This window comes from Euphorbia lathyris, chromosome 7, assembly GCF_963576675.1.
Source record: "Euphorbia lathyris chromosome 7, ddEupLath1.1, whole genome shotgun sequence".
Taxonomy (NCBI): domain Eukaryota; kingdom Viridiplantae; phylum Streptophyta; class Magnoliopsida; order Malpighiales; family Euphorbiaceae; genus Euphorbia; species Euphorbia lathyris.
Genome location: NC_088916.1, coordinates 3,973,649 through 3,997,544, shown reverse-complemented (window position 1 = coordinate 3,997,544; position 23,896 = coordinate 3,973,649). Strand labels below are relative to the sequence as shown.

The window sequence follows — 23,896 nt, the reverse complement described above, 5'->3', positions numbered from 1 at the left end:
TTTACATTTTCTGAAATGTTTTGAGAATTTTCTGGGCACTTTTTTTCTCGCCGGAAAACGCCCACCCGGATTCCGTTCACCGGAAATTTTTTTACGTGAGCTTCAGGGATCTTAAAATGGCCGTCTAATTTAGACGAGTCTAATAGTATAAAAAATTTCGAAAAACGATATTAGAGATGTCGGGAAAATGTATTTAAAGAAAAGAAATAAAACAATTTTCTCTATCATCTCTTTCATTTTATTTACCAATTTGTCACCTTGCCCTTTTTAATTATCATCAAAACTACGTAGTTTTGTTATGTCACACAATAAGCTCATTGTCACAACTTAAACCCCTTGTCACGTTGGATCTCACCCCTATATATATATATATTAGAGTTTATCAGAAGATATGATAAATTAGAGTTTATCAGTATACTTATTATTATTATTATATATATATATATATATATATAACCCCATTCCACCAAAATTAACATCAAATCCTTCTCTTGGCCAAAGTAGCTTCATAAATCAACATCCTGCAAAAATTCCAAATTTGAATATAAAAACAAGGCCTTAATCATCCACTTAAATCAAGACAATAGTCCTGCACTTAAAATTGCTTTATGATATTTACACTTATTCACACTACTTGTTAAGAATCCTAAGCAATAACTATATTAGAGGTTCAACCTGCATCCTTTCAAGTAGTAGCACAAGCTCTATATATAGATCTAGCCAGATGTTGGCTCATTAGCCGCACAAACATTTCCAATAGAAATTAGATTATTCATTTGCATCCACTTGAAGCAACCAACCTAAAACTATACAATTGTCCATTTGTTAAACATGACTCGCTAACATTGTGTCAAAACCAATCAAATGCCTAAAAACAGAAACTACAGGCTCTAATTTACTTTCAACACCCATCATAGGAAAGACTACTACCTCTTGCCATTGTTAATCCTAGTCTCAAATTTCTCAAGTCACAAGTTCAACTTGAAGCCCTTCGACAGGAATTCATCCACGAGAAACAAAAACCAATCGCAATCAACAAAATTATTGCGTGTAAATCAAAACCAAAAGATGAATTCTATGAATTGGAGAGAATTGAAGAAGCTATTAAACAAAGGATTGGATACAGTGCAGGTATAGAGTGCAGGCAGCGGCAACAATAGTGTCAGTCGGATCGGTGAAAGAAGAATGAGAAAAGTTTATAAGCTCAAATGATGGTTTCATATGCAAAGAATAAAAAGACATAGTTAAAGATAGATGCCCAGATTTGAACATTGAGCTTAGAATTAGCCCGCCTTACCAAATCCAGCAGCCTGGACACATGACTGCTTGTTTCGCCTACAGGTCAGGCCTTCAAAACAGTGAAGAATGCATTTGCAATATCATTATTATATATAGGTTTTGGAATTGGTAGTAGCAGCACCAATACTAACTCGCGAGCATGTTCATCAACATTATAATCGAGTTTGTTTATAAGTTTGTTCACGAACCTATAACCGAGTCTGCTCGTGAACTGTTTGTTTATTGCTCGTTCGTTAATTATATTTATAAGTAAACTCACGAGCAAAGCTCGTGAACAAAACGGGATATGTATTTTTGAAAGCTACAAAACTAAAATTTCGTATAAACTATGTAGTAGTTTTACATTTTTCCTTTATAAAAATGCTATTATTAAAAAAAAAAAAATTGAATCGACCTTGGTCATGAACTTGGTTATAAACGTTGTAATTGAGCTTGTTTATGAGTTTGTTCACGAACTTATAACCGAGCCTGCTCGTTAGATTTTTAGCCGAGTTTCCTCATTCTCAAGCTCATTTTGTTTATTGCTCGTTCATAAACAAGCTCATGAGCAAAACTCGTGAATAAATAAACGAGTTTGCGTAGTTTTGAAACCTACAAAACTAAAGTTTCGCACAAAAAAAAAAAAATAGTTTTACATTTCTTTTTTTATAAAAAAGCTATTATTAGAAAATTGATCGAATCGAGTTTGGTCATGAGCCTCTTTATCAAAATTATAATTGAGTTTGTTCATGAGTTTATTCACTCACAGACCTTTAATCAAACCTACTCTCTAGCTTTGAAACCGAGCTTCATCGTGCTCAAACTCATCTCATTTACAAATCGAGTCTTAAAATCGTGCTCAAGCCTGGCTTCTTTATATATCGGGCCGAGCTCGAACGTCGAACTGCTCGCGCTAATCTATATTTCTGCATTTATATAGTATTTAAGCTAAGAATCAATTAGATTTCATAGTTTGAAAATGATTGGCTATGTTGCACACATGACACTCTCTCTTTAGTAGCGTTTCCGTATTTCATGTCGGTATCTTTTTCGTTTCAAGGCTAATGAAGTAATTTTTTCAGGAGTTGGAATACTTTCAACCCCATATGCATTAGCTTCAGGAGGATGGTTAAGTTTGATCTTCTTCTTTATCATAGCCGTAATAGGCTACTACGCTGGTGTACTAGTCAAAAGATGTATGGAAAAAGACCAAACTATCCTCTCTTTCGATGACATTGCCGGTCGAGCTTTCGGTAAGATTTTTTTTTTGAAATCGCTTTCGGTAAGATAATACTCTTTCATTCTCTTATATTGAATAGGGTTAAGGTGCAAAAATACCCCTAACGTTTTGGGTCAGGAGCAATTTTACCCCTAACGTCTAAAATGGTGCAATTTTGCCCTTAACGTTTGTAGCCAAGAGCAATTTTACCCTTAACGTTGATAAATTGGGTCAATTTTAGAAATAATTCATCAAATTGTCTTCTCGGTAATGAATCTTATCATCTACACTTCACATGTTCGTCATTTTATCCATAACAAATCATAAACATATGTCGGGATGTGGAAAAAAATAAAAAAAATAAAAAATTTATTGTCTTTTGTACGAATTAGACAAAAAAAAATTCAAAAAATTTACCGAATTTATAAATATTAATCTCAAATTCTATTATTAAATTACAAAAGACATGAAATCCTTTTTTAGGATGAATTGATATGCAATTGGTGCAAAATAATGAACAAAAATATCTGTGTTTTATAATAGTGTCTGAAATTGATCCAAATTACCAACGTTAGGGGTAAAATTACTCTTGGCTACAAACGTTAAGGGCAAAATTGCACCATTTTAAACGTTAGGGGTAAAATTGCTCATGACCCAAAACGTTAGGGGTATTTTTGCACCTTAACCCTATTGAATACCGAACCATATATATATATATATATATAATAATATTTATATTTAACTAGAAATAATATAAATAAAAAAATATTATTAAATTAGGAATCTTATTGACCGGGTTGGCCGGTTCCTGGTTTGACCACCGGTCGAACCGGTCTACTGCCGGTTCATACCGGTTTTTAGAGCGTTGATCAAACCAGTCAAGCTCGGACCGGACTGCCATCCGGTTCCCGATCGAATCAGTCCGGTCCGGGCTTGATAACTTGGATATCATTCGAATTTCCAATGTTATCAAGCCCAGATCGGACCGGTCGGTCGGACCGGTTCGACCGAGAACTGGATGGCAGTCTGGTCTGAGCTTGACTGGTTTGATCAACGCTCAACCGATGTGAACCGGCAGTGGACCGGTGGTCAAACCAGGAACCGAGCTACGGAACCCATATTTACAACTATGAATTTCTATGGTTTTTTAGGGATTGAGCTCTCGATTATTTATTTTTTTTAGATTAAATTTTTTAATTTTAATTTTCACACATATTAAGCTCTATATTAACGGTTCTGTTAGCTAAATCGTTAGTAAACTATTCAATTTGTGTGAAAATTAAAGGTGAGAAATTTAATCCTTAAAACTAAAAATCTTAAGAGTTGATATGTGTTTTTATATTTGTTTACTTAGTTATTTTATTATTACTTTTTAAAGATAATAAATGAATAAAAAAATTAATTTTTTTTTCTAATTTTGAATACATACATATCCAACCGTTAAAGAAATTAAAATGGAAAATAAAAGATTTATTAACATGACACATTTCTTACTTTTTTTTTTTTTTTAGTAAAATATCATTAATGAGCCAAAAGTCGGCAAAAGTTTAACACAGAAAGAGGAAACTCACTAGGGATAATATCAAAGTAACACTGACTAGCAAATTGAGAGATCGCTCTAGCAAAAGCATGAGCTAAACCGTTTACTTGTCTTGTAATAAAACGGATAGTGTAACCGTTTTGAGATGATAAAAGTGTGCGACATTGCCCAATAATGTCACCAAACTCAGACTGATCCAAACTTCCTGAAGTAATAGCTTTAACAGTGGTTAAGGAATCAGATTCAAATAGAATTTTATTGTAACCTGCCTCCATGGTCCATTCGAGTGCGTGTAAGACCGCCCAAGCTTCCGCTTCCCTAACTTCCATAATTCCTTCCACCAGATTTGTCCGGGCCGAGATAAAGGCACCATGTGAATCTCTAAGTACAGCACTACCTCCTGTTTTTCCAAGAATAGTAAATATGCTTGCATCTGTGCAACAGGAAACAACATCAGTCGGTGGTCGGTGCCATAGTTTTTGACATTCGTCCTCCCTAGGTATCGCGGAAGGAATTATACTCCGCTCCCTAGCCGTTTTCTAGTCCGCTAGATAACGCCTGCTTCTCAAAACGACTCCAACAACGGTTGTAGATTTTTGATTCCAAAAGTAGTCATTCCTTGCCTCCCACCATGACCACAACAACATCATAAAAATCTCAGAATTCCTTGCACCAGCTAATCTGCAAAAATAGAAAAAGAAGCCAGCAAAGTTATCTGCATCAAGGCTTGATTGTTCAATTAAATTAGCAAGGCCCGCCTCCCTCCAAACTTCCATGACTTTTGGACATAACACAAATAAATGCCAATTATCCTCCAAGTCCCAAGTACACATAACACAATCATCCTCCATATTAATCCCCCGACTCCTAAGCCGGTGACGAGTTGGGATACAGTCACGAACAAGCCTCCAACAAAAATGTCTGACCTTAAATGGCACATTAGCTCTCCATATCTTTTGTCACTCCCCCTCAACTCTAAGATGTGTACTACTTGGTATTTCCTCCATTCCAAGGCGGTATGCACTACGAACCGAATAACATCCATTACGGGAAGCATTCCATATAAACTGGTCTTTTCTTCCAGACACACGCGGAGTTGACCGGATGATGGCCATTACATCTTGTTCCGAAAATATTTCTTGTAATAGTTCAACATCCCATTCAATTGTTCTAGGGATAAAGAGATCGCTTACTTTTAAATTTTCCAACCCTTCAACTATTGCGGTAGAGATTGTCATAGAAGCCAAATCTCTTAACCATGGATCTTTCCATACATTGATAGACGTACCATCTCCAATTTTCCACCGCCCCCCTTTTTGCAACAATAACTGAGAACCCCAAATACTTCGCCATATATAGCTTGGTGAGTGACCCAACCTAGCTTTTAGAAAATCCCCATTAGGATAATATTTTGCTTTAAAAATTTTACTGACCAAAGACTTAGGGGCTGACTGTAACTGCCAACCTTGTTTTCCCAGCAATGCTAAATTAAAGGCAGTGAAATCTCAGAATCCCAATCCACCATCATCTTTATGAATACACAATTTATCCCAAGCTAACCAATTTATCCCTCTTGACCCATCCCTCTTATTACCCCACCAAAATGAATTCAACATCTTTTGAAGTTCTTCAGCAGTAGAAATAGGAAGCATAAAAACACTCATAAAATAAACCGGCAAAGCCTAACCTACTGCTCTGATTAGAGTATCTTTACCAGCTTTAGATAAAGGCTTAGATCTCCAAGATTGAATTTTCTTCCATAGTTTATCTTTTAAGAATGCAAATATTACCTTCTTCTTTCTTCCAACAAGTGAAGGTAAACCAAGGTATCGACCTGTATTGATAGGTTGAGAAACTTCCAAAATAGATGAGATCCCCTCTACCAGCATTGGATGAACATTATTGCTACATAGTATGCCTGATTTAGAGAAATTGACAGCTTGTCCCGAAGCATTCTCATACAAATTTAGCAACTTTTTTAATTCTCTACTCTCCTCAATATTTGCTTGAACAAACAGAAAAGCATCATCAGCAAACAATAAATGAGAGATTGATGGTGCCCTTTTATTCACTTTAGCTCCATGAATAACTCCCCTTCTTTCAGCATCCAACATCAAAGCAGACAACCCTTCAACACATAAAAGAAATAAATAAGGTGATAGTGGGTCTCCTTGCCTCAAACCTCTCCGGGGGGAAAAAGGACCAACAATTTGATCATTAACTTTAATTGAATATTTAACTGATTTAACACAAAGCATTATATATCCAATCCACACCTCCGAGAACCCCAGCTTCATGAGAACTTTTGACAAATAATCCCAACTCACTCTATCATATGCTTTGTTTATATCTATCTTAAGTGCAACCTCCCCCTTCTTTCTTCCAATATTTCTTTTCATACTATGAATTATTTCAAAAGCAATCAAAATATTATCATGAATTGATCTACCTTTAATGAAGGCGGATTGGGATTCTGATATGAGATTAGGAAGCACTTCTTTTAATCGATTTGCAAGAACTTTAGAGATGATTTTATAAATCACATTGCACAAAGAAATGGGCCTCAAGTCCTTCATAGACAAAGGTTGTTCACATTTCGGGATAAAGGTAATAATTGAATCATTTAAAGTAGAAGGGAACTTGCCCATCTCCAACCAAGATTTACCTGCTTGAAAAATCGAAGGACCTATTAACAGCCAAAATCGTTGAAAGAAGCCAGCATGAAAACCATCCGGGCCGGGGGGCCTTGTCCACTCGGAACTCATCAAGGGTAAATGGTTCAGATAGTTTTTCATTATCCAGAGATGTGACCTTTGTTTTGATTAAATTGCAAACGGAAGACAAATCATAGAGCCTACCAGAATCATTCCCCATTGTCTGCCCCATGCCAGCATCATCAAACAAATTTTTAAAATACGAGATCGCCTCTTTACATAATCCATCCGTACTTGACGTCTAGCTCCCATCATCCCTTTGTAATTTCACAATTTTATTCCTCTTTTGTCTACCATTTGCATAAGCATGAAACAATTTCGTATTGGAATCCCTATCTCTAAACCAGTCAATTTTTGCTCACTGCCTCCAATTAAACAATACTATTTGAATTATAATAATTGAATTTAGAATTTCACTTCTAAATTAATAAAAAATAAATCGATAAAATAGGGAAAAATATAAAAATAAATTTATACTAACTGAAGCCATGCACAAAACATCATATATTGACTAACTTATAATAAATAGAGAAAAATATAAAAATAAATTTTATAGTTTGTTCAATTTGTAAAAACAATTCACCTGATTTAAAAGTTTGCAAGTAAGAGTCTGTTTTTTTTAGGGAAAAATATAAAAATAAATTTTATAGTTTGTTCAATTTGTAAAAACAATTCACCTGATTTAAAAGTTTGCAAGTAAGAGTCTTTTTTTTTTTTACAGTTCACAAACTCAGTTATTCATTCAAAATTATTATATTGACTATTTACCCCAAAATGGAGTGATTTGGAGCAATTAAAAAGATTGACTTTACAAATTATCCAATATTCAAAGTCTAACTGTTAGCGATATTTTCGAAATATGCTAATTTCAACCTTGTCACGTGTGGTTAGGGTGCGGGCGTGCCAGAGAAATTATTTCTCAATTATTAAAGTGGGTTAAGTTTATGGATTTGCGCGCCAAAACTTGAATTCTAAACGAAACGATTGCCGAGGGACGCAAGGATTGAAAAAGTCCCTCTTGGGTCTCTAGCGCCGTTATAGAAACTTTGCTAGATAAATTGTTTTATTTAAGCTAATGCGAATAAATCGAAGACGTGAAAAATAAAGAAATTGAAAGATGCGAAATTGACACAAGATTTGGTGAAAATTGGTATTTTATTGATGAATAAATGTTCGAAACATGAAATTAGAAATGAATTAAATTACAATTGAGAAATCTCTATATTAAACATATAGGTAATCAATTGAATTGGAACAAACAAATCAATATAAAGAATTGAAATGCGATAAAATAAATTGAAATTCAACAACAAACTCGGAGCCACAATAGCTATCTCGGATTGAAGTTGAATTTTGGTGTAGGTGCGAGATCCTCGGAGAGCTGCAACCGGTCGGGCCCGTACGGTATGTGCTTTGTGCAATGACTAAACGTTGGTGGGCAAATGGGGCAGATTTAAACCTTGACTTTGGGGATCTTGGTTGGAGTGCTTAAGAATACGGAATTGGACAAGTAAATAGTGTAAATTGAACTTCGGGAGGTTAGGAACAACTTTCTATAAGGGATCGAAGGCTAAAACGGATTCTAAATAGACGGAATCTGGCTTTGAAAACAACTAGTCGAATCTGGGAAATTCTGGGCAGAATAGCTAAAAGAATTTGGGGTACAAAGATCAGCTTGTAAACGGAGTTTCTGGACACGTAATTGAGTGAATCAAAAGGCTAGATCGAAATTCAGGACGTTAGGAACAACTTTGTCGAAGGGATCGAAGGCAAAAAATAACGTTAAATGGACAGAATTGGGCTTTGAAAAAGGATGGACGAATCTGGAAAATTATTTTAGAAAGGAAATTCTAATTGAAAACTTGAGCAGAGTAACGACTTTGAAACACTAATTTGATTTGGGAAACTTGAAAAAAGGCTTTGGAACTTGAATTGAAGCTAAAGGAAGCTAAATGAGGGATTAAAACTAAGAAAAACGAAGAACGAAAGGAAGAACTTTGAAGAACTTGAAGAACTAGAAGCTAAGAACTAAAAACTAAAAAGAGAGTATTGAGAGTAACCTTTAGAGAGGGGTTTGTATGTGTGTTGAGTGTGATTTTTTATGAAGGGGAGGGGGTCTATTTATAGTATTTTGGAGTGACATTTTGGTAATTATTCAGTGGCATTTTGGTAATTATTCACCAACTAACTCCAACTAACTCTAACCAACTAACTTAACTTCCTCAACTTCCTCCAACTACCACTAACCACCAATGCCACATCATCCCACTACCTCAACTTCCTCAAACTGTTGTTGACTCCTTCCAACTGCTGCCGGAAGAGACGATACGCCCCGCGTATTCTTGGTTACGCCCCGCGTAGTGCAGCTTCTAGAGTTGGCGCGTTTTGTTGATGGTGCATACGTGTGGCGTACTTGGCATTACATCCCGCGTAAGGAAGTATGTCCTGCGTATGAGAATGGACGCCCCGCGTGTTGGAGCTTCTGATCTCGAAACGCCTTGTTGCCAAGTTTTACGCGTGGCGTCTCTGAGGTTACGTCCCGCGCATTGGAGCCTCTGAAGCAGCCCTTCTCTGGTTGCTTGATCTACGCCCCGCGTATTTTAAGACACGCCCTGCGTAGTGCCAGATTTTCTCATCGGTTGGCGGTTAGTTTACAAGTGTATTTTTCATTATTTTCTAGACAAAAATAGAAACTATACCCTAAATTAAACATAAGCTTTCTATATACATAAAAATAAAATTTATTTTATTTTGGGCCAACAATTGCCCCCCTCTTTTGTGTATAAATTGACTAGAATTGAAAATTTGTACACAAAAGAATGTATTTAGGATTTTTTGAACCATTTTTTTTTAGTGAAAATTCCTTTATTTTTGTTATACCAATTGCATCAATCTCCTGGAGGCTTCGACTCCGTTTGAGTAGGTTTTGAATGGTTTCTCGTTTGCCCGGACAACTTCCACGTCCTCTCCTTTCCAAAATAGAAGGAGTTGGTGCAAAGATGATGGGATGCATGAGTTGGAGTGAATCCAATCCCTTCCTAAAAGCGCTTGATAGCTTGTAGTTGAATTTACTACGAAGAAAGCAACCATGGTGGTGTGAGAGCCAATGGTGAGCTCCAAAGGTAGGACACCGTATGTCTTCGTGATTTCTCCCGTAAAGGCTGAAACTGATGCCTCTGATGAGATTATGTCTTTCTCCGATTTGCCTAGGGCCAAGACCGTCTTCATTGGCATGATGTTAACAGCTGATCCATTGTCGATGAGCACTCTGGATATTGTCTTGGCATCTATATGAGCCTTAACGTATAAAGGTTTATTGTGGCGAGTCATCCTTGGAGTGGGCTTGTCAAAGTAAACCCTCCTCATGGCGTCTTCGACGGACGCCTTCAGTGTTGGATCTTCTCGCTCTTTGTGCTCGAGCTTAGGGGCTTCCTTCTTAGTGCCTTCACCTCTAAAATTTGAAGGTAAGGTCAAAGAGGTGGTTGCACAATCTGTCTGGATGATGAAATCCCCCACACGGATTTGGATGCTCTTTTCTTGGTTTTTGCTTTTTTCTTTTGCGTCACTAGGGCTAATGCTGGATGATTCCCTTTGACTATTTCTTTTGTCTGCCTCTCTTTTTCTTAATTTTCTTTTCGCATTTTTTGAGAGATGTCTTGGGCACTTCTTATGGTTGATTACCTGCCATTGGTCGATGGGTGATGTCTTTGGAGGCTTCACAAAACGTGGTCGTTGTTGTTGCGTATCCTTCTTCTTTGAGCCCTTCGAACTTTCCTTCGACTTAGATGTTGATGATATCGCCTTTGGTACCCAAACTCGCCGGGTCCTTAGGTTGGAACACTCTTTTCCCTTGCCCCCCCACACTAGTGAAGTGGCATTGATCATGTTGGCCACCGGGAATGGATCATCATCGATCAACATGCTTTCCTTCTTTTCCGGGAATTGGAGTATCCCGCGGTTTATCCTATCCTGCACGGCATTTCTAAAACTAAAACAAGTTTGAGTATTATGGCTCCAGTTTTCGTGATACTTGCAATAGTCTCGTCCACGTATTTCTTCTTTAGCTGGAATCACATGTCTAGGTGGTAGTGTGATGAACTTTTCCTTCAACAAATAATCGAAGATTTCTTCCGTCTTTGAGACGTCGAAAGTGTACTGAGTGGTTGGACTCCTTTTGACTACGTCTGGTGTCTTAGGGTTCTTTAACAAACTGGGGCACATCCGAGATCCGGTGTTTGCTAAATTGGCAATAGCTACCTCATGTGTTTGCATATTTTCTTGATAGCTCCCCATAGTGCTCTTTTTTCGCCAATGATCCCCCTTCATCAACTCTTCGTACTCAGATACTTTAGCTACCAACTCATAATAATCATGGAAGTCGATCCCTTGGAATTTCTTTCGGTTTTCGAATTCCAAGCCTCGTTGAGCAATTTTTACAAATTCGACTTCGGGAATGTTGATTCGACATCGATGTCGCATCTTCTTAAATCTATTAATGAAATTTTCGACCGGTTCCCCATGTCGCTGCACTACATGGGAAAGTTCTACCACACAGACCTCGGGCTCCGTTCGATAGAATTGGTTATGGAAAAGCCTTTCCATTTGTTCCCATCCATGAATGGACCCGGATAGCAAAGTGGTGTACCAAGAGAACGTTGGTCCTGTTAATGATCCTGGGAATAAGCATAAGCGCAACATGTCGAAGTTCATAGCCATGCTCAAACCACTGCATTGAAAGGTGAAGCGTGCCACATGCTCTATGGTGGATTGCCCTTCCTCTCCTGAAAACAAGGTGAAATCAGGGACTCTAAAGTTGTGAGGTAAGGGATATAGTTGATCGTACTGTCGTGGATACGGTTTCTGGAACTCGGGTCGGTACACCTCCCTTACGGCTGGCCCATAAATCTCTTGGACGATGTTTCTTATGCGTTGGGCCTCTCCCAAGTTGTTGGCGGGCTCCATGCGTGTGTGCATCGTCCGTTGTGGGTGAAAGCTGGTTCCTCTCCCATTGCCCCCCATATTACGAGTATGGTTTTCCTCATAGTATTCGGCATCGTTACTAGGCCCGATATGAGACCTAAAATGTTGTTGAGGTGGTGGGACCTGAACGGGTTCTAGGCTGATCCTATCGCCGCGCTCATTGAACCTGAGACTCTCTTCTCGGGCTAGTGGCGGGATGTACCTTTCGCCGGCACCTGAGATCGGTGTTCCCTTTCCATTGTCCGCTGGTCCTTGAGATGTTGACTTTTGTGAGAACAGCTCAGCACATTTTTCTGGGATTTTGTCGATTTCTCCGGTTAAATCGACAATCCTCTCCTCGAGAGCCGGAACCTTGTTGGAATTGTTTACCGCCTCATTGCTAGTTTTGAACAGGGTCTCATTGATAGCTTGCATTGCGTTGCATATAACCTCATGATTCTCTTTCATGGTTTGTGAAAATCCATGTAGGAATTGGCTGATTTGCTTCTCCATACTCGCTAATAGTGGTGTTATGTCGAATATGGGTGGGCCTTGAGGTGGTTGTTGGTTTGCACTTCCGCTAGTGCTCACGGTCTCGGCTACAAAGCCTTCAGGCATGCCGGGCTCATTGTTCTAATCTCGGGTCTGATTGTGACTTTCTTCTGAATCGGATGGAATTGGATCCTTTCCGGTGTTCTTCCTTGGAGGCATTCTCCGTTAGTATTTATGGGTGAAAATGATGAAATTAAGTTAATGATCGAGTTTAAACAAGAAAGGACAAGAAAATAAATGAATACTTATTAATGGAATAATAACATAACATGAAAAACAATTGGTTTAAGAACTGAATAAAAATATATACGTGGTACGAAAAGAAATAGGCTTTTAAAATTTTTGGCTAAGCTAAAAAAAACAAATGTCCCACTGGGCGTGCCAAAAATTGTTAGCGATATTTTCAAAATATGCTAATTTCAACCTTGTCACGTGTGGTTAGGGTGCGGACGTGCCAGAGAAATTATTTCTCAATTATTAAAGTGGGTTAAGTTTATGGATTTGCGCGCCAAAACTTGAATTCTAAACGAAACGATTGGCGAGGGACGCAAGGATTGAAAAAGTCCCTCTTGGGTCTCTAGCGTCGTTATAGAAACTTTGCTAGATAAATTGTTTTATTTAAGCTAATGCGAATAAATCGAAGACGTGAAAAATAAAGAAATTGAAAGATGCAAAATTGACACAAGATTTCGTGAAAATTGGTATTTTATTGATGAATACATGTTCGAAACATGAAATTAGAAATGAATTAAATTATAATTGAGAAATCTCTATATTAAACATATAGGTAATCAATTGAACTGGAACAAACAAATCAATACAAAGAATTGAAATGCGATAAAATAAATTGAAATTCAACAACAAACTCAGACCCACAATAGCTATCTCGGATTGAAGTTGAATTTTGGTGTAGGTGCGAGGTCCTCGGAGAGCTGCAACCGGTCGGGCCCGTACGGTATGTGCTTTGTGCAATGACTAAACGTTGGTGGGCAAATGGGGCAGATTTAAACCTTGACTTTGGGGAGCTTGGTTGGAGTGCTTAATAACACGGAATTGGACAAGTAAATAGTGTAAATTGAACTTCGGGAGGTTAGGAACAACTTTCTATAAGGGATCGAAGGCTAAAACGGATTCTAAATAGACGGAATCTGGCTTTGAAAACAACTAGTCGAATCTGGGAAATTCTGGGCAGAATAGCTAAAAGAATTTGGGGTACAAAGATCAGCTTGTAAACGGAGTTTCTGGACACGGAATTGAGTGAATCAAAAGGCTAGATCGAAATTCAGGACGTTAGGAACAACTTTGTCGAAGGGATCGAAGGCAAAAAATAAAGTTAAATGGACAGAATTGGGCTTTAAAAAAGGATGGACGAATCTGGAAAATTATTTTAGAAAAGAAATTCTAATTGAAAACTTGAGCAGAGTAACGACTTTGAAACACTAATTTGATTTGAGAAACTTGAAAAAAGGCTTTGGAACTTGAATTGAAGCTAAAGGAAGCTAAATGAGGGATTAAAACTAAGAAAAACGAAGAACGAAAGGAAGAACTTTGAAGAACTTGAAGAACTAGAAGCTAAGAACTAAAAACTAAAAAGAGAGCATTGAGAGTAACCTTTAGAGAGGGGTTTGTATGTGTGTTGAGTGTGATTTTTTATGAAGAGGAGGGGGTCTATTTATAGTATTTTGGAGTGGCATTTTGGTAATTATTCAGTGACATTTTAGTAATTATTCACCAACTAACTCCAACTAACTCTAACCAACTAACTTAACTTCCTCAACTTCCTCCAACTACCACTAACCACCAATGCCACATCATCCCACTACCTCAACTTCCTCAAACTGTTGTTGACTCCTTCCAACTGCTGCCGGAAGAGACGATACGCCCCGCGTATTCTTGGTTACGCCCCGCGTAGTGCAGGTTCTAGAGTTGGCGCGTTTTGTTGATGGTGCATACGCGTGGCGTACTTGGCATTACGTCCCGCGTAAGGAAGTATGTACTGCGTATGAGAATGGACGCCCCGCGTGTTGGAGCTTCTGATCTCGAAACGCCTTGTTGCCAAGTTTTACGTGTGGTGTCTCTGAGGTTACGTCCCGCGCATTGGAGCCTCTGAAGCAGACCTTCTCTGGTTGCTTGATCTACGCCCCGCGTATTTTAAGACACGCCCTGCGTAGTGCCGGATTTTCTCATCGGTTGGCGGTTAGTTTACAAGTGTATTTTTCATTATTTTCTAGACAAAAATAGAAACTATACCCTAAATTAAACATAAGCTTTCTATATACATAAAAATAAAATTTATTTTATTTTGGGCCAACACTAACATTCTACATTAACTAAATCACAAATATTATTTGACTGAAAAATTGACTCACATTTCTTTAACTGCAAATTTCACCAAGTACCGACATTTGTTTGCGAACTTTTAAACCACGAGAACTATCTTTGCAAATTGGCCAAATCCCAAGATTTATTTTTATACTTTCCCTTCAATTTATGCCCTTTTTTTTTAAAGACAAAAATCATATTAAGCCCCCTAATCTTTATAACTTTTAGGCTTAATATATCATGTGCCCCCTAAACTTGTTCAAAAAAGTTGATTGGCCCTCTGAACTTTCAAAGTGTCTTAATAGTTCCCTGAACTTGCGTAAAATATTCAGTTAGCTCCCTGAACTTGTGTAAAATGTAATCAATTGATCACTCAGTCGTAAAAAAGTAAGTTAAATGCGGAAGATGTATTCCACGCTTCTTAGAATGTTATTACATAATTAAAAAATAGATTAAAAATGAAGTTATTGCTTGCTCAACTATACAACTTGTCTTCTCTAATATTAGAATCTTATATTCCGATTTTGGTCGTTTTACTTTTTTTAAGACTCGTGGATTAAATCTTCAGCATTTAACTTACTTTTTTACGACCGAGTGATCAATTGATTACATTTTACGCAAGTTCAGGGGGCTAACTGAATATTTTATGCAAGTTCAGGGGGCTATCGAAACACTTTGAAAGTTCAGGGGGGCCAATCAATCTTTTTGGACAAGTTCAGGGGGCAAATGATATATTAAGCCTAACTTTTATTAATTAAGCCCCTGATTTTTAAAACTTTATTGATTCAGTCCTGACCTTTAATATTTTCACACGCACTTAGCCTTTTCATTAACGGTTTACGTAACAGAATCGTTAGTGAGTGGCTTAATATGTGTCAAAACTAAATTTTAGGGGCTTAATATGGAAAAGAAATTATCAGAGACTCAATCAGTAAAATCATGAAAGTTCAGGAGCTCAATTATGTGTTTAGTCCCTAACGTCCAAAAAAGTGTAATTTTATTCCTAATGTGACGGTTCATAGCAATTTTACTTTTAACATTGATAAGTTGAGTCAATTTGAAAAGTAATTCATCAAATTGCATTCTTAGTCATGAATCTTGTCATCTTCACTGCACATGTGCGTTATTTTATCACTCGTTAGTAACAAACCATAAACATATTTATACAAATGAAAAAAATATAATGTGTTCGATGCAACTTGGAAAAAAAAAATTAAAAATCTAAATGTTTAGTGGAATTTAAAAATATTAATCTCTAATTCCATTATGAAATTAAAAAAAAAACTGCAAAATTTAGAACGAACTGATATAAAACTGATGCAAAATACTTTAACAGAATATCTATATATATTTTTAATAATGTCTATTTTGACCAAACTTACCAATATTATGGGTAAAATTCCTCTTGGATATTAACGTTAGCTAGGGATAAAATTGTACTATTTTAAACATTAATGGCGAAATTGCTCTTGATTGTCAGTGTTAGGGATATTTTTACACTTTATCCCTTATTATAAATAGGAAAATAATACTCAACTAAAAATCCAAGAGATAAGGTACCAAAATGATATCAAGATTATTTAAGGTACCAAAATGACATCAAGATTATTTGGGAAGTGTTAATTTGACCCCACGTTCAAAATAGTACAAAATTTACCCAATGTTTATCAAATGTGTCAATTTAACTCCAACGTTTATGAAATGGTGTCAATTAAATCCTAAATTTCTTCTATGAGATAATAAGGCGAGACTATAATTACACCATTTATAAATGTTTAGGTTAAATTGGTGCTATTTTGTATATGGAGGTTAAATTTACACTTCCACAATAATTTTGAGGCCATTTTGGTGGGTTAAATGCATCATTGCTTACTGTGCTTCATGGTTGTCTTAAAATGATCCCTCAACTTCAATTTTCACAATGTTCAACTTTGAATTTTATCTAAAATAAGTCACTCTGGTGACTTCAAGAGTAAAAAAACACCAAAAATATGATGTGGCTTCCATGTAACACTAGTTAACTTTCACCGCTGACTGAAACGATATGTGACTACAACCTAGCTGACCAAAATGACATGTGGCTTCCACTTAGCTAACACATATCGTTGCGGTCAACTAGGTGGCATTCACGTGCCATCTAGATGGTAACCACATGTCGTTGTGGTATGCAGTGAAAGTTAACTACTGTTGATGTGGCAGTCACCTCACTTTTTCAATGTATTTTTACTCTCAATATCGTCGGAGTAACTTAATTGGGACAAAATTTAAAATTGAATGATTTTATAAAAATAAATTAAAGTTGAGTGACCAACGATGCATTTAAACCCCATTTTAGCACCTTATCCCAAATAATAGACATAGATATGTTAGATCGAAAATTAAAGTTTGGGGGTATAGGGGAAAAGTTTAAATTGTTGGGAAAATCTCTTTGTCTACTACTTGTATTGATAGATATTTATAGATTACAAACATGACTATTTGTAAACAACATGATTCTTAAGAAACAACACACATCTTTGGAAGCGTACATGACTTTTGGACAAAACAACACGACTCTTAAGAAACAGCACACCTCTTAGGAAACATACATGACTCTTGGATAATAGAATGAACCAAAATAGAAACTTTATTAATTATAAGTTTATTATTTCACTCCCTCTTAAACTTCTGATTTATATCCTTTAGTAACACCAAGAACAGCTCTAAATCTACTGAAATTTTTGAGCTGCAAAACTTTAGATTAAAAATATCAATAACTTGGTCTTTGGATAGTACATGTTTGAGCTGAATTTCTTTCCTCCCAATGCATTCTCTAATAAAATGATACTTGTTGTCAATGTCCTTAATATATGATGCTTCACATGTTGAAAGTGTTACAATAGCTTGTTACTTAGAACTCTAAGAAAAAAACAGTTGTTCCCATAAAGAAAACAAAACCAGTTATGCTCTTTCTATCATCAACATCTCATCCACAATACTATCACTGAATCCAAACAATCTAAAATTGTTTTAAGAAGAGTAAACTAATCCATAATCCAATATACTTTTGATGTATCGAAGTATCCGATTTGCTACCTCAATATGAGCTAAAGTTGTAACCTCCATGTAAGGACTAATGAGTCAAGATATTTGGTTTTGTACATGTCAAAAATCTTAGTCTACCAACCGACCTTCTGAACATAGTTGGATTCAGTTTTTCTTCATCATCATGCTTTGTCAACTTGTTTCAATCCACTCGCATAGAAGCTGAATTGCATTTATCCATCTTGAATTCTTTCAAAATAGCTTCCGCATAAGACTTTTGAGGCATGAAGACACCTTCATCACTTTGCTTAACTTCAACTCCCAAATAATATGACATTAGCCTCAAATCAGACATCTCAAAATTGTTTGTCATCAACTTCTTAAATTCTTCAATCATCTTTTGATCACATCTTGTGAAAATCAAATCATCAACATACAAGCACATATACATTATTTTTCCATCCTCATTCTCCTTAACATGCAAAGCATGCTCATAAGGACATCTTGTGAAGCCATTCTTCTGAAAATCATCATCGATGCAAGAATATCATGCCTTTGGAGCTTGCTTAAGGCCATACAAAGTCTTTTTTAATTCCAACAACTTGTCTTCTTGACCTTTGACATTGTAACCTAATGGTTGATTCACATAAACTTTTTCTTCAAGAGTTTCATTTAAGAACGCTAATTTTACATCCATTTGGTCAATTTTCCATCTTTGTTGAGATGCCAATGAAATAACTAAATGAATTGTCTATATTCGAGCCACTGGAGCAAAAACTTCTTCATAATGAATTCCGCCTTTTTAAGAAAAACCTTTTGTAAGACGACAAGCTTTATACTTCTTCACTTCTCTTTTGGCATTCTTCTTCACTTTAATAAAATCCAATTCACTTCACTGCTACTAGTTGTTTGCCATTTGGAAGTAGTGTCAACTCCCAAGTGACATTCTTTTTTATGGAATTCATATTTCCATCCATGGCTTGTCTCCATTTCTTCTCCTGAATGGCATCTTCAAATTATATATGTTCTGTATCAGCAAACACACAAAACAAAGTAATGTTATGTACTTCTTTAGTTTCTATATAAATCTTGCTCAAGCTTCTCATTTGAGGCTTCATTTCTGATGAGCTTTCCGGGGATGAGAATATTGCATTTGTTTGAGATGTGGAAGATGAATTCGATGGTGTGATAACTATATCTTCATACTGACTTGCAAAATCATCATCAAATACATGAAAAGCCCATAATTTTCATATTATGGAACCTTCCAATTCCAAGAGTTTTTTTTTTCAAATTATGCATCCCTACTTATCACAACTTTTCCATTTCGATGATTATAAAATTTACAACCTTTTAGAATTTTTTGCGTAGCCAATAAACACAATCTTCTCACTTTTATTATCCAATTTACTTCTCAACTCATCAGCTACATGAACATAAACTAAGACAACCAAATACTTTTAGATGACAAATATTTGGTTTCTTTCCACATCATGCTTCATTAGGGGTCTTTCACAAAAGCTTCTTTGAAGAACTTCTATAATTCAAATAAATTGCACATGTTACAACTACTGGCCAGAATTCTTTTGGCATACCTATGCACTTCATCATGCTTTGAATTATGTTAAAAATGGTTCTATTTTTCCGCTCCACGACACCATTTTATTGAGGGGATATTGGAACAATAAGAAATCGACGAACACCATTATATTCACAAAACTGATTGAACTTATTGCATGTGAATTCTCCTCCTTGATCAGTTTGTAATGATTGAATCTCCAAGCCACTTTCATTTTCAACTAGTTCTTTGAAGTTCTAAAACATTTCAAATGCTTCAGATTTTACCTTTAAGAAATAAACCCACATTTTACGAGTATAATCATCAATAAGCAACAACAAATACATGCTCCCTCCACGTGAACTCGGATTAATAAGACCACAAATATCTACATGCAGAATTTTAATTGGCTTTGATGTGTTTGACAAAGACTCATTTGGAAAAGTTCTTTTGGATTGCTTCATGTACATTCACCCTTCACAAATCTGATTAGGATGATTTATAAAAGGTAATCCATGCACCATTTGTTGCTTGCATATTTGCTCTAATCCACCAAAATTCAAGTGACCCATTCTAAGATGCCACAGCCATATAGAATCTGACGAAGCTTTCAAACACATAGGATGAAAATTGTCGATTTTCAACTTGAACAGCATATTTAAAGACATAAGAACGTTTACAATCATTTTTGTCTTCCCATCTCTCATAACCAGTCCATTCTTGTTCTTCTCCACCTCATAACCTTCATCGAAAAGTTGTCCAATACTCAAAATATTAGATTTCAAAGCTGGAACATAATAATGAGAAATAAATTGATGATCTTCATTCTTCAGTTATATATAAGAATTTCACCACTGCCCATAACTGGAACTTTTGTTTTGTCATCGAAAAAAATACTTCATTTCTTAGATTCATCAAGCTTACAGGAAAGTTCTTTATTTTTTGTCATGTGATTGCTTACTCCTAAGTCGAGATACCAAAACTCCTTGTTCCTTTCTTCATCTTCAGTACATGTCAGCGATAAAGTTGATTCTTCATCTTCAACCTCAAAAAAGTTTGCAAGTCCATCTTTATAAAAATCGGATTTACACTCTGCAGCATAATGTCCATATCCTCGACAATTGTAACATTGCACACGAGATTTATCATGACCATGCCAATTATTTCCACGACCTTGCAAATTATTGCCTCTGCCACGTCCTCTTGCATTCCATTACTGATAATTCGTTGATGCTTCATTATTATAAAAATTTCTCCCACCTCTACCTCTTCCATTATATCCACGATTCCAACCACGGCCGCTACTTCTTGATCTTCCTCGTCTTCTTCCATTTGCACCTATAAATTGCTTCTTTTCTTCTTTATCATTCAAATTCAGTTTCACCTGCAACAGCTAAGCCACTAATCCTTCTCTTTTCTTTAATATCTCCTCATGGGCTTGTAACAAACCCAAGAGTTGATCTACAGACATAGTCTCCAGATCCTTTGATTCTTCAATATCAATCACCACGTAATCAAATTTATGAGTGAAAGAACGAAGGATTTTTTTCTATCACAAAAACATCCTCCATCGTTTCTCCATATCTCTTCAACTAATTCACAATTGCCAAGGTTCTATTAAAAAAACTCCTCAATTGACTCTGACTCCATCTCGAGTTTCTCATACTCATATCTCAAAGTTTGTAAATTCCCCATGATTACTTTATCTTTCCCCTTAAAGGAATTTTCAAGAATCTCCCATGTTTCACTCGCTCTCGTTGCAGTAGAAACTTTCATGAACATACTTTCATCTAGACACATATGGATTAGAGAGAGTGCTTTTGGTCCTCCTTCATTAACTTCTTCAAATTTTCTATTTGAGCAACCGTCAAGTCCTCCCCATTCTCTGGTTGAGCATGTCTGATTTCTACCATATCTCATACTTTTTGGGAACCCAGAAAAGCTTTCATTCTAATGCACCAATTATCATAGTCCTCCTTGGTAAGTTGTGGATATTTGTATGAGATCGTTCCATTCATCATTGTTCTAAATTTTTTTGGGCTCTGATACCAAATTGTTGGATCGAAAATTGAAGTTTGTAGGTATAGAGGAAGAGTTTATATTGCTAGAAAAATCTCTTTATCTACTAATTTTATTTTATTGATAGGTATTTATAAATTACAAACATGACTATTGGTGAAAAATATGACTCTTAAGAAACAACACACCTCTTAGGAAACATACATGACTCTTAGACAAAATAACACGACTCTTAAGAAACAACACACCTCTAAGGAAACATACGTGACTCTTGGGCAATACAATGAACCAAAATAAAGACTCTATTAATTATAAGTTCATTATTTCAACAAAATCGTATTTAAACAATAATTCCTATTTATCATTATTTAATTTACAGGTAACAAAGGAAGAATTTGGATCAACATAATCATGTGCTTAGAGTTATATCTAGTAGCAACAGGTTTCTTAATAGTTGAAGGAGACAACTTACACAAATTATTCCCAAAAGTGAACATTGAAGTTGGTGGTTTAAGTATAAATGGAACAAAAAGCTTTGTTCTTATTTCAGCACTTATAATCTTACCTACTGTTTGGTTAGATGATTTGAGCGTTCTTTCTTACATTTCTGGAACTGGTGTTTTAGCTTCTTTTATTATTCCTATCTCAATCTTTTGGGTTGGAGCTTTTGATGGAATTGGGTTTCATGAAAAAGGAGAGCTGATTAAATGGAGTGGAATGCCTACTGCCGTTAGTTTATATAGTTTTTGTTACTGTGCTCATCCTGTTTTTCCTACTATCTATACTTCCATGAAGAAGAAGCATCAATTCTCCATTGTAAGTTACTCTTTTGTTTTCGGTATATTGCATCAATGGTTACTAAAGTTGGGAGTCTATTGTATGAAGTTAATTGCATTAGAAAGAATGATCAACAGTCCCAGGATGCTTTTCCCATGTAGTAATTGATTAGTTATATTTACACCCTAAACTTGGTCCAAAAAACTGACTAGTCCCTTGAACTTTGGAGATAACGCATTAGCTCTCTAAACTTGTTCAAACTGACCTATTGCCTCTATGAACTTGCTTAAATTTATTTACAGACCCATTGAATTTGCTTAAAATAACCTATCGATTACTCTTTGAACTTGCGTAAATTGATACGAGCTTCAACTTGTCCAAATCTCCTTTTATTCTCTCATATAACACATATGAATTAATCATGTTAGCTTAAGCAAGTTGAGTGGTGCAATGAGACACCTCCAAAGTTTAACGCTGAACTTGGTCAAAAATACCGATTGGCTCCTTGAACTTTGAAAATAACTTATTATTTCCTGAACTTGCTTAAAGTGAGCTAGTGACCCCTTAAACTTGCTCACAATGACATATTGACTCTCCCAACTTGCTTGGCCAAATCTCATTTTACTCTTTTATATAACACATAATAGTTAATCATGTCATTTTAACCAAGTTCAGTGGATTAATGAGACATCTCTAGAGTTTAAGACTTTTGAGTCAAGTTCAGAAAGTCGTTGATGTAACCAAGTTCAGTGGATTAATGAGACATCTCTAGAGTTTAAGACTTTTGAGTCAAGTTCAGAAAGTCGTTGATGTATTAAGCCAAATAATTATATATATACATTCTTTTACTTAAATTAGAATATTTCATAACATTGACTATATGATCACAGGTCTTGGTGATATGCTTCATCTTATGCACCTTCACATATGCATCAACAGCAATACAAGGCTACTTAATGTTTGGTTCAGAAGTTCAATCCCAAATAACATTAGACCTTCCAACAACAAAGATAAGTTCAAAAATAGCAATATACACAACTCTCATAAGTCCCATAGCCAAATATGCATTGATGGTTAAACCTATTTTGGATACTGCAAGGACTAAGTTTCAATACAAGAAGCCTTTGAGCATGATAACTAGTACTGCATTGTTAATCAGTTCAGTCATTGTAGCTCTTTCTCTTCCATTCTTTGGTGATTTAATGTCCTTGGTTGGAGCATTCTTCAGTCTGACAGGTTCAATTATAATTCCATGTTTATGTTATCTTAAAATCTCAGGAACTTATAAGAGATTTACATTTGAATTTGTAATAGTAGGAGGGATTATAGTTATAGTTGCTATGGTTGTAATACTTTGTACTTACACTGCTATTTCTAAAATTATAAGGCATTTCTAAATTTTATGTAATTGATTATTGAGAGTTTGATTGGAATATGGTGTGTGCAAGTCTAATTTGTTCATTGCACAAATGAAGTATCAAACTTTAACTTCTTTTTTGGTTATATATCAATTTATAAGTTGATGGGATAAGGTTCAAATTTGCTCAGAATATGTTTGGAGAAGTCCAAATATACTTCTAATGTATGAAATGGTAAAATTATGTATAAAAAGTAATGGAGATATGGGATTTCTGCTCACTATTCAATAGTCTAGTCTTTTCCTGCATTGGGACTAGTCCCCTGAATGCACTCTGACGGTCAAGTTAGTCACGAACAAAGATCAGAATAGATTAATATTCATGCGGGAGTGAGAGATAGATATTTCAAGTCCCTTTATCATAAACGTGGCTTTCTATTTATAGAGGTTGGGCATTTGGTCAAATGTGTCATGTGCCCTTGGGCTCTGGGCTAGTTGGGCAAGTGGGCCTACTATCTATTAGGCTCGCTCTTAGATAGACAAAAGAGGCTAATTAGGTGGGCTTGGCCCATGGGCT

General features: G+C 35.9%; 1 protein-coding gene across 1 annotated transcript; it reads left to right on the top strand.

Moving 5' to 3' along the window:
* The first annotated feature begins 1,068 nt into the window (after positions 1–1,068).
* LOC136235976 (amino acid transporter AVT1J-like) lies at positions 1,069–23,359 on the top strand. The gene is made up of 4 exons (XM_066026107.1): positions 1,069–1,131; positions 2,339–2,531; positions 21,565–22,001; positions 22,853–23,359. The coding sequence occupies exons 1-4, from the start codon at positions 1,069–1,071 to the stop codon at positions 23,357–23,359; spliced, it is 1,200 nt and encodes a 399-aa protein (XP_065882179.1).
* The last annotated feature ends 537 nt before the right edge of the window (positions 23,360–23,896 follow it).

Coding starts and splice junctions, on each gene's coding strand:
- LOC136235976 (XM_066026107.1), top strand. CDS start 1,069: ATGAATTCTATGAATTGGAGAGAATTGAAGAAGCTATTAAACAAAGGA. Junction 1,132..2,338: donor AAGGATTGGATACAGTGCAG/GTATAGAGTGCA, acceptor TTTCGTTTCAAG/GCTAATGAAGTAATTTTTTC. Junction 2,532..21,564: donor CATTGCCGGTCGAGCTTTCG/GTAAGATTTTTT, acceptor TTTAATTTACAG/GTAACAAAGGAAGAATTTGG.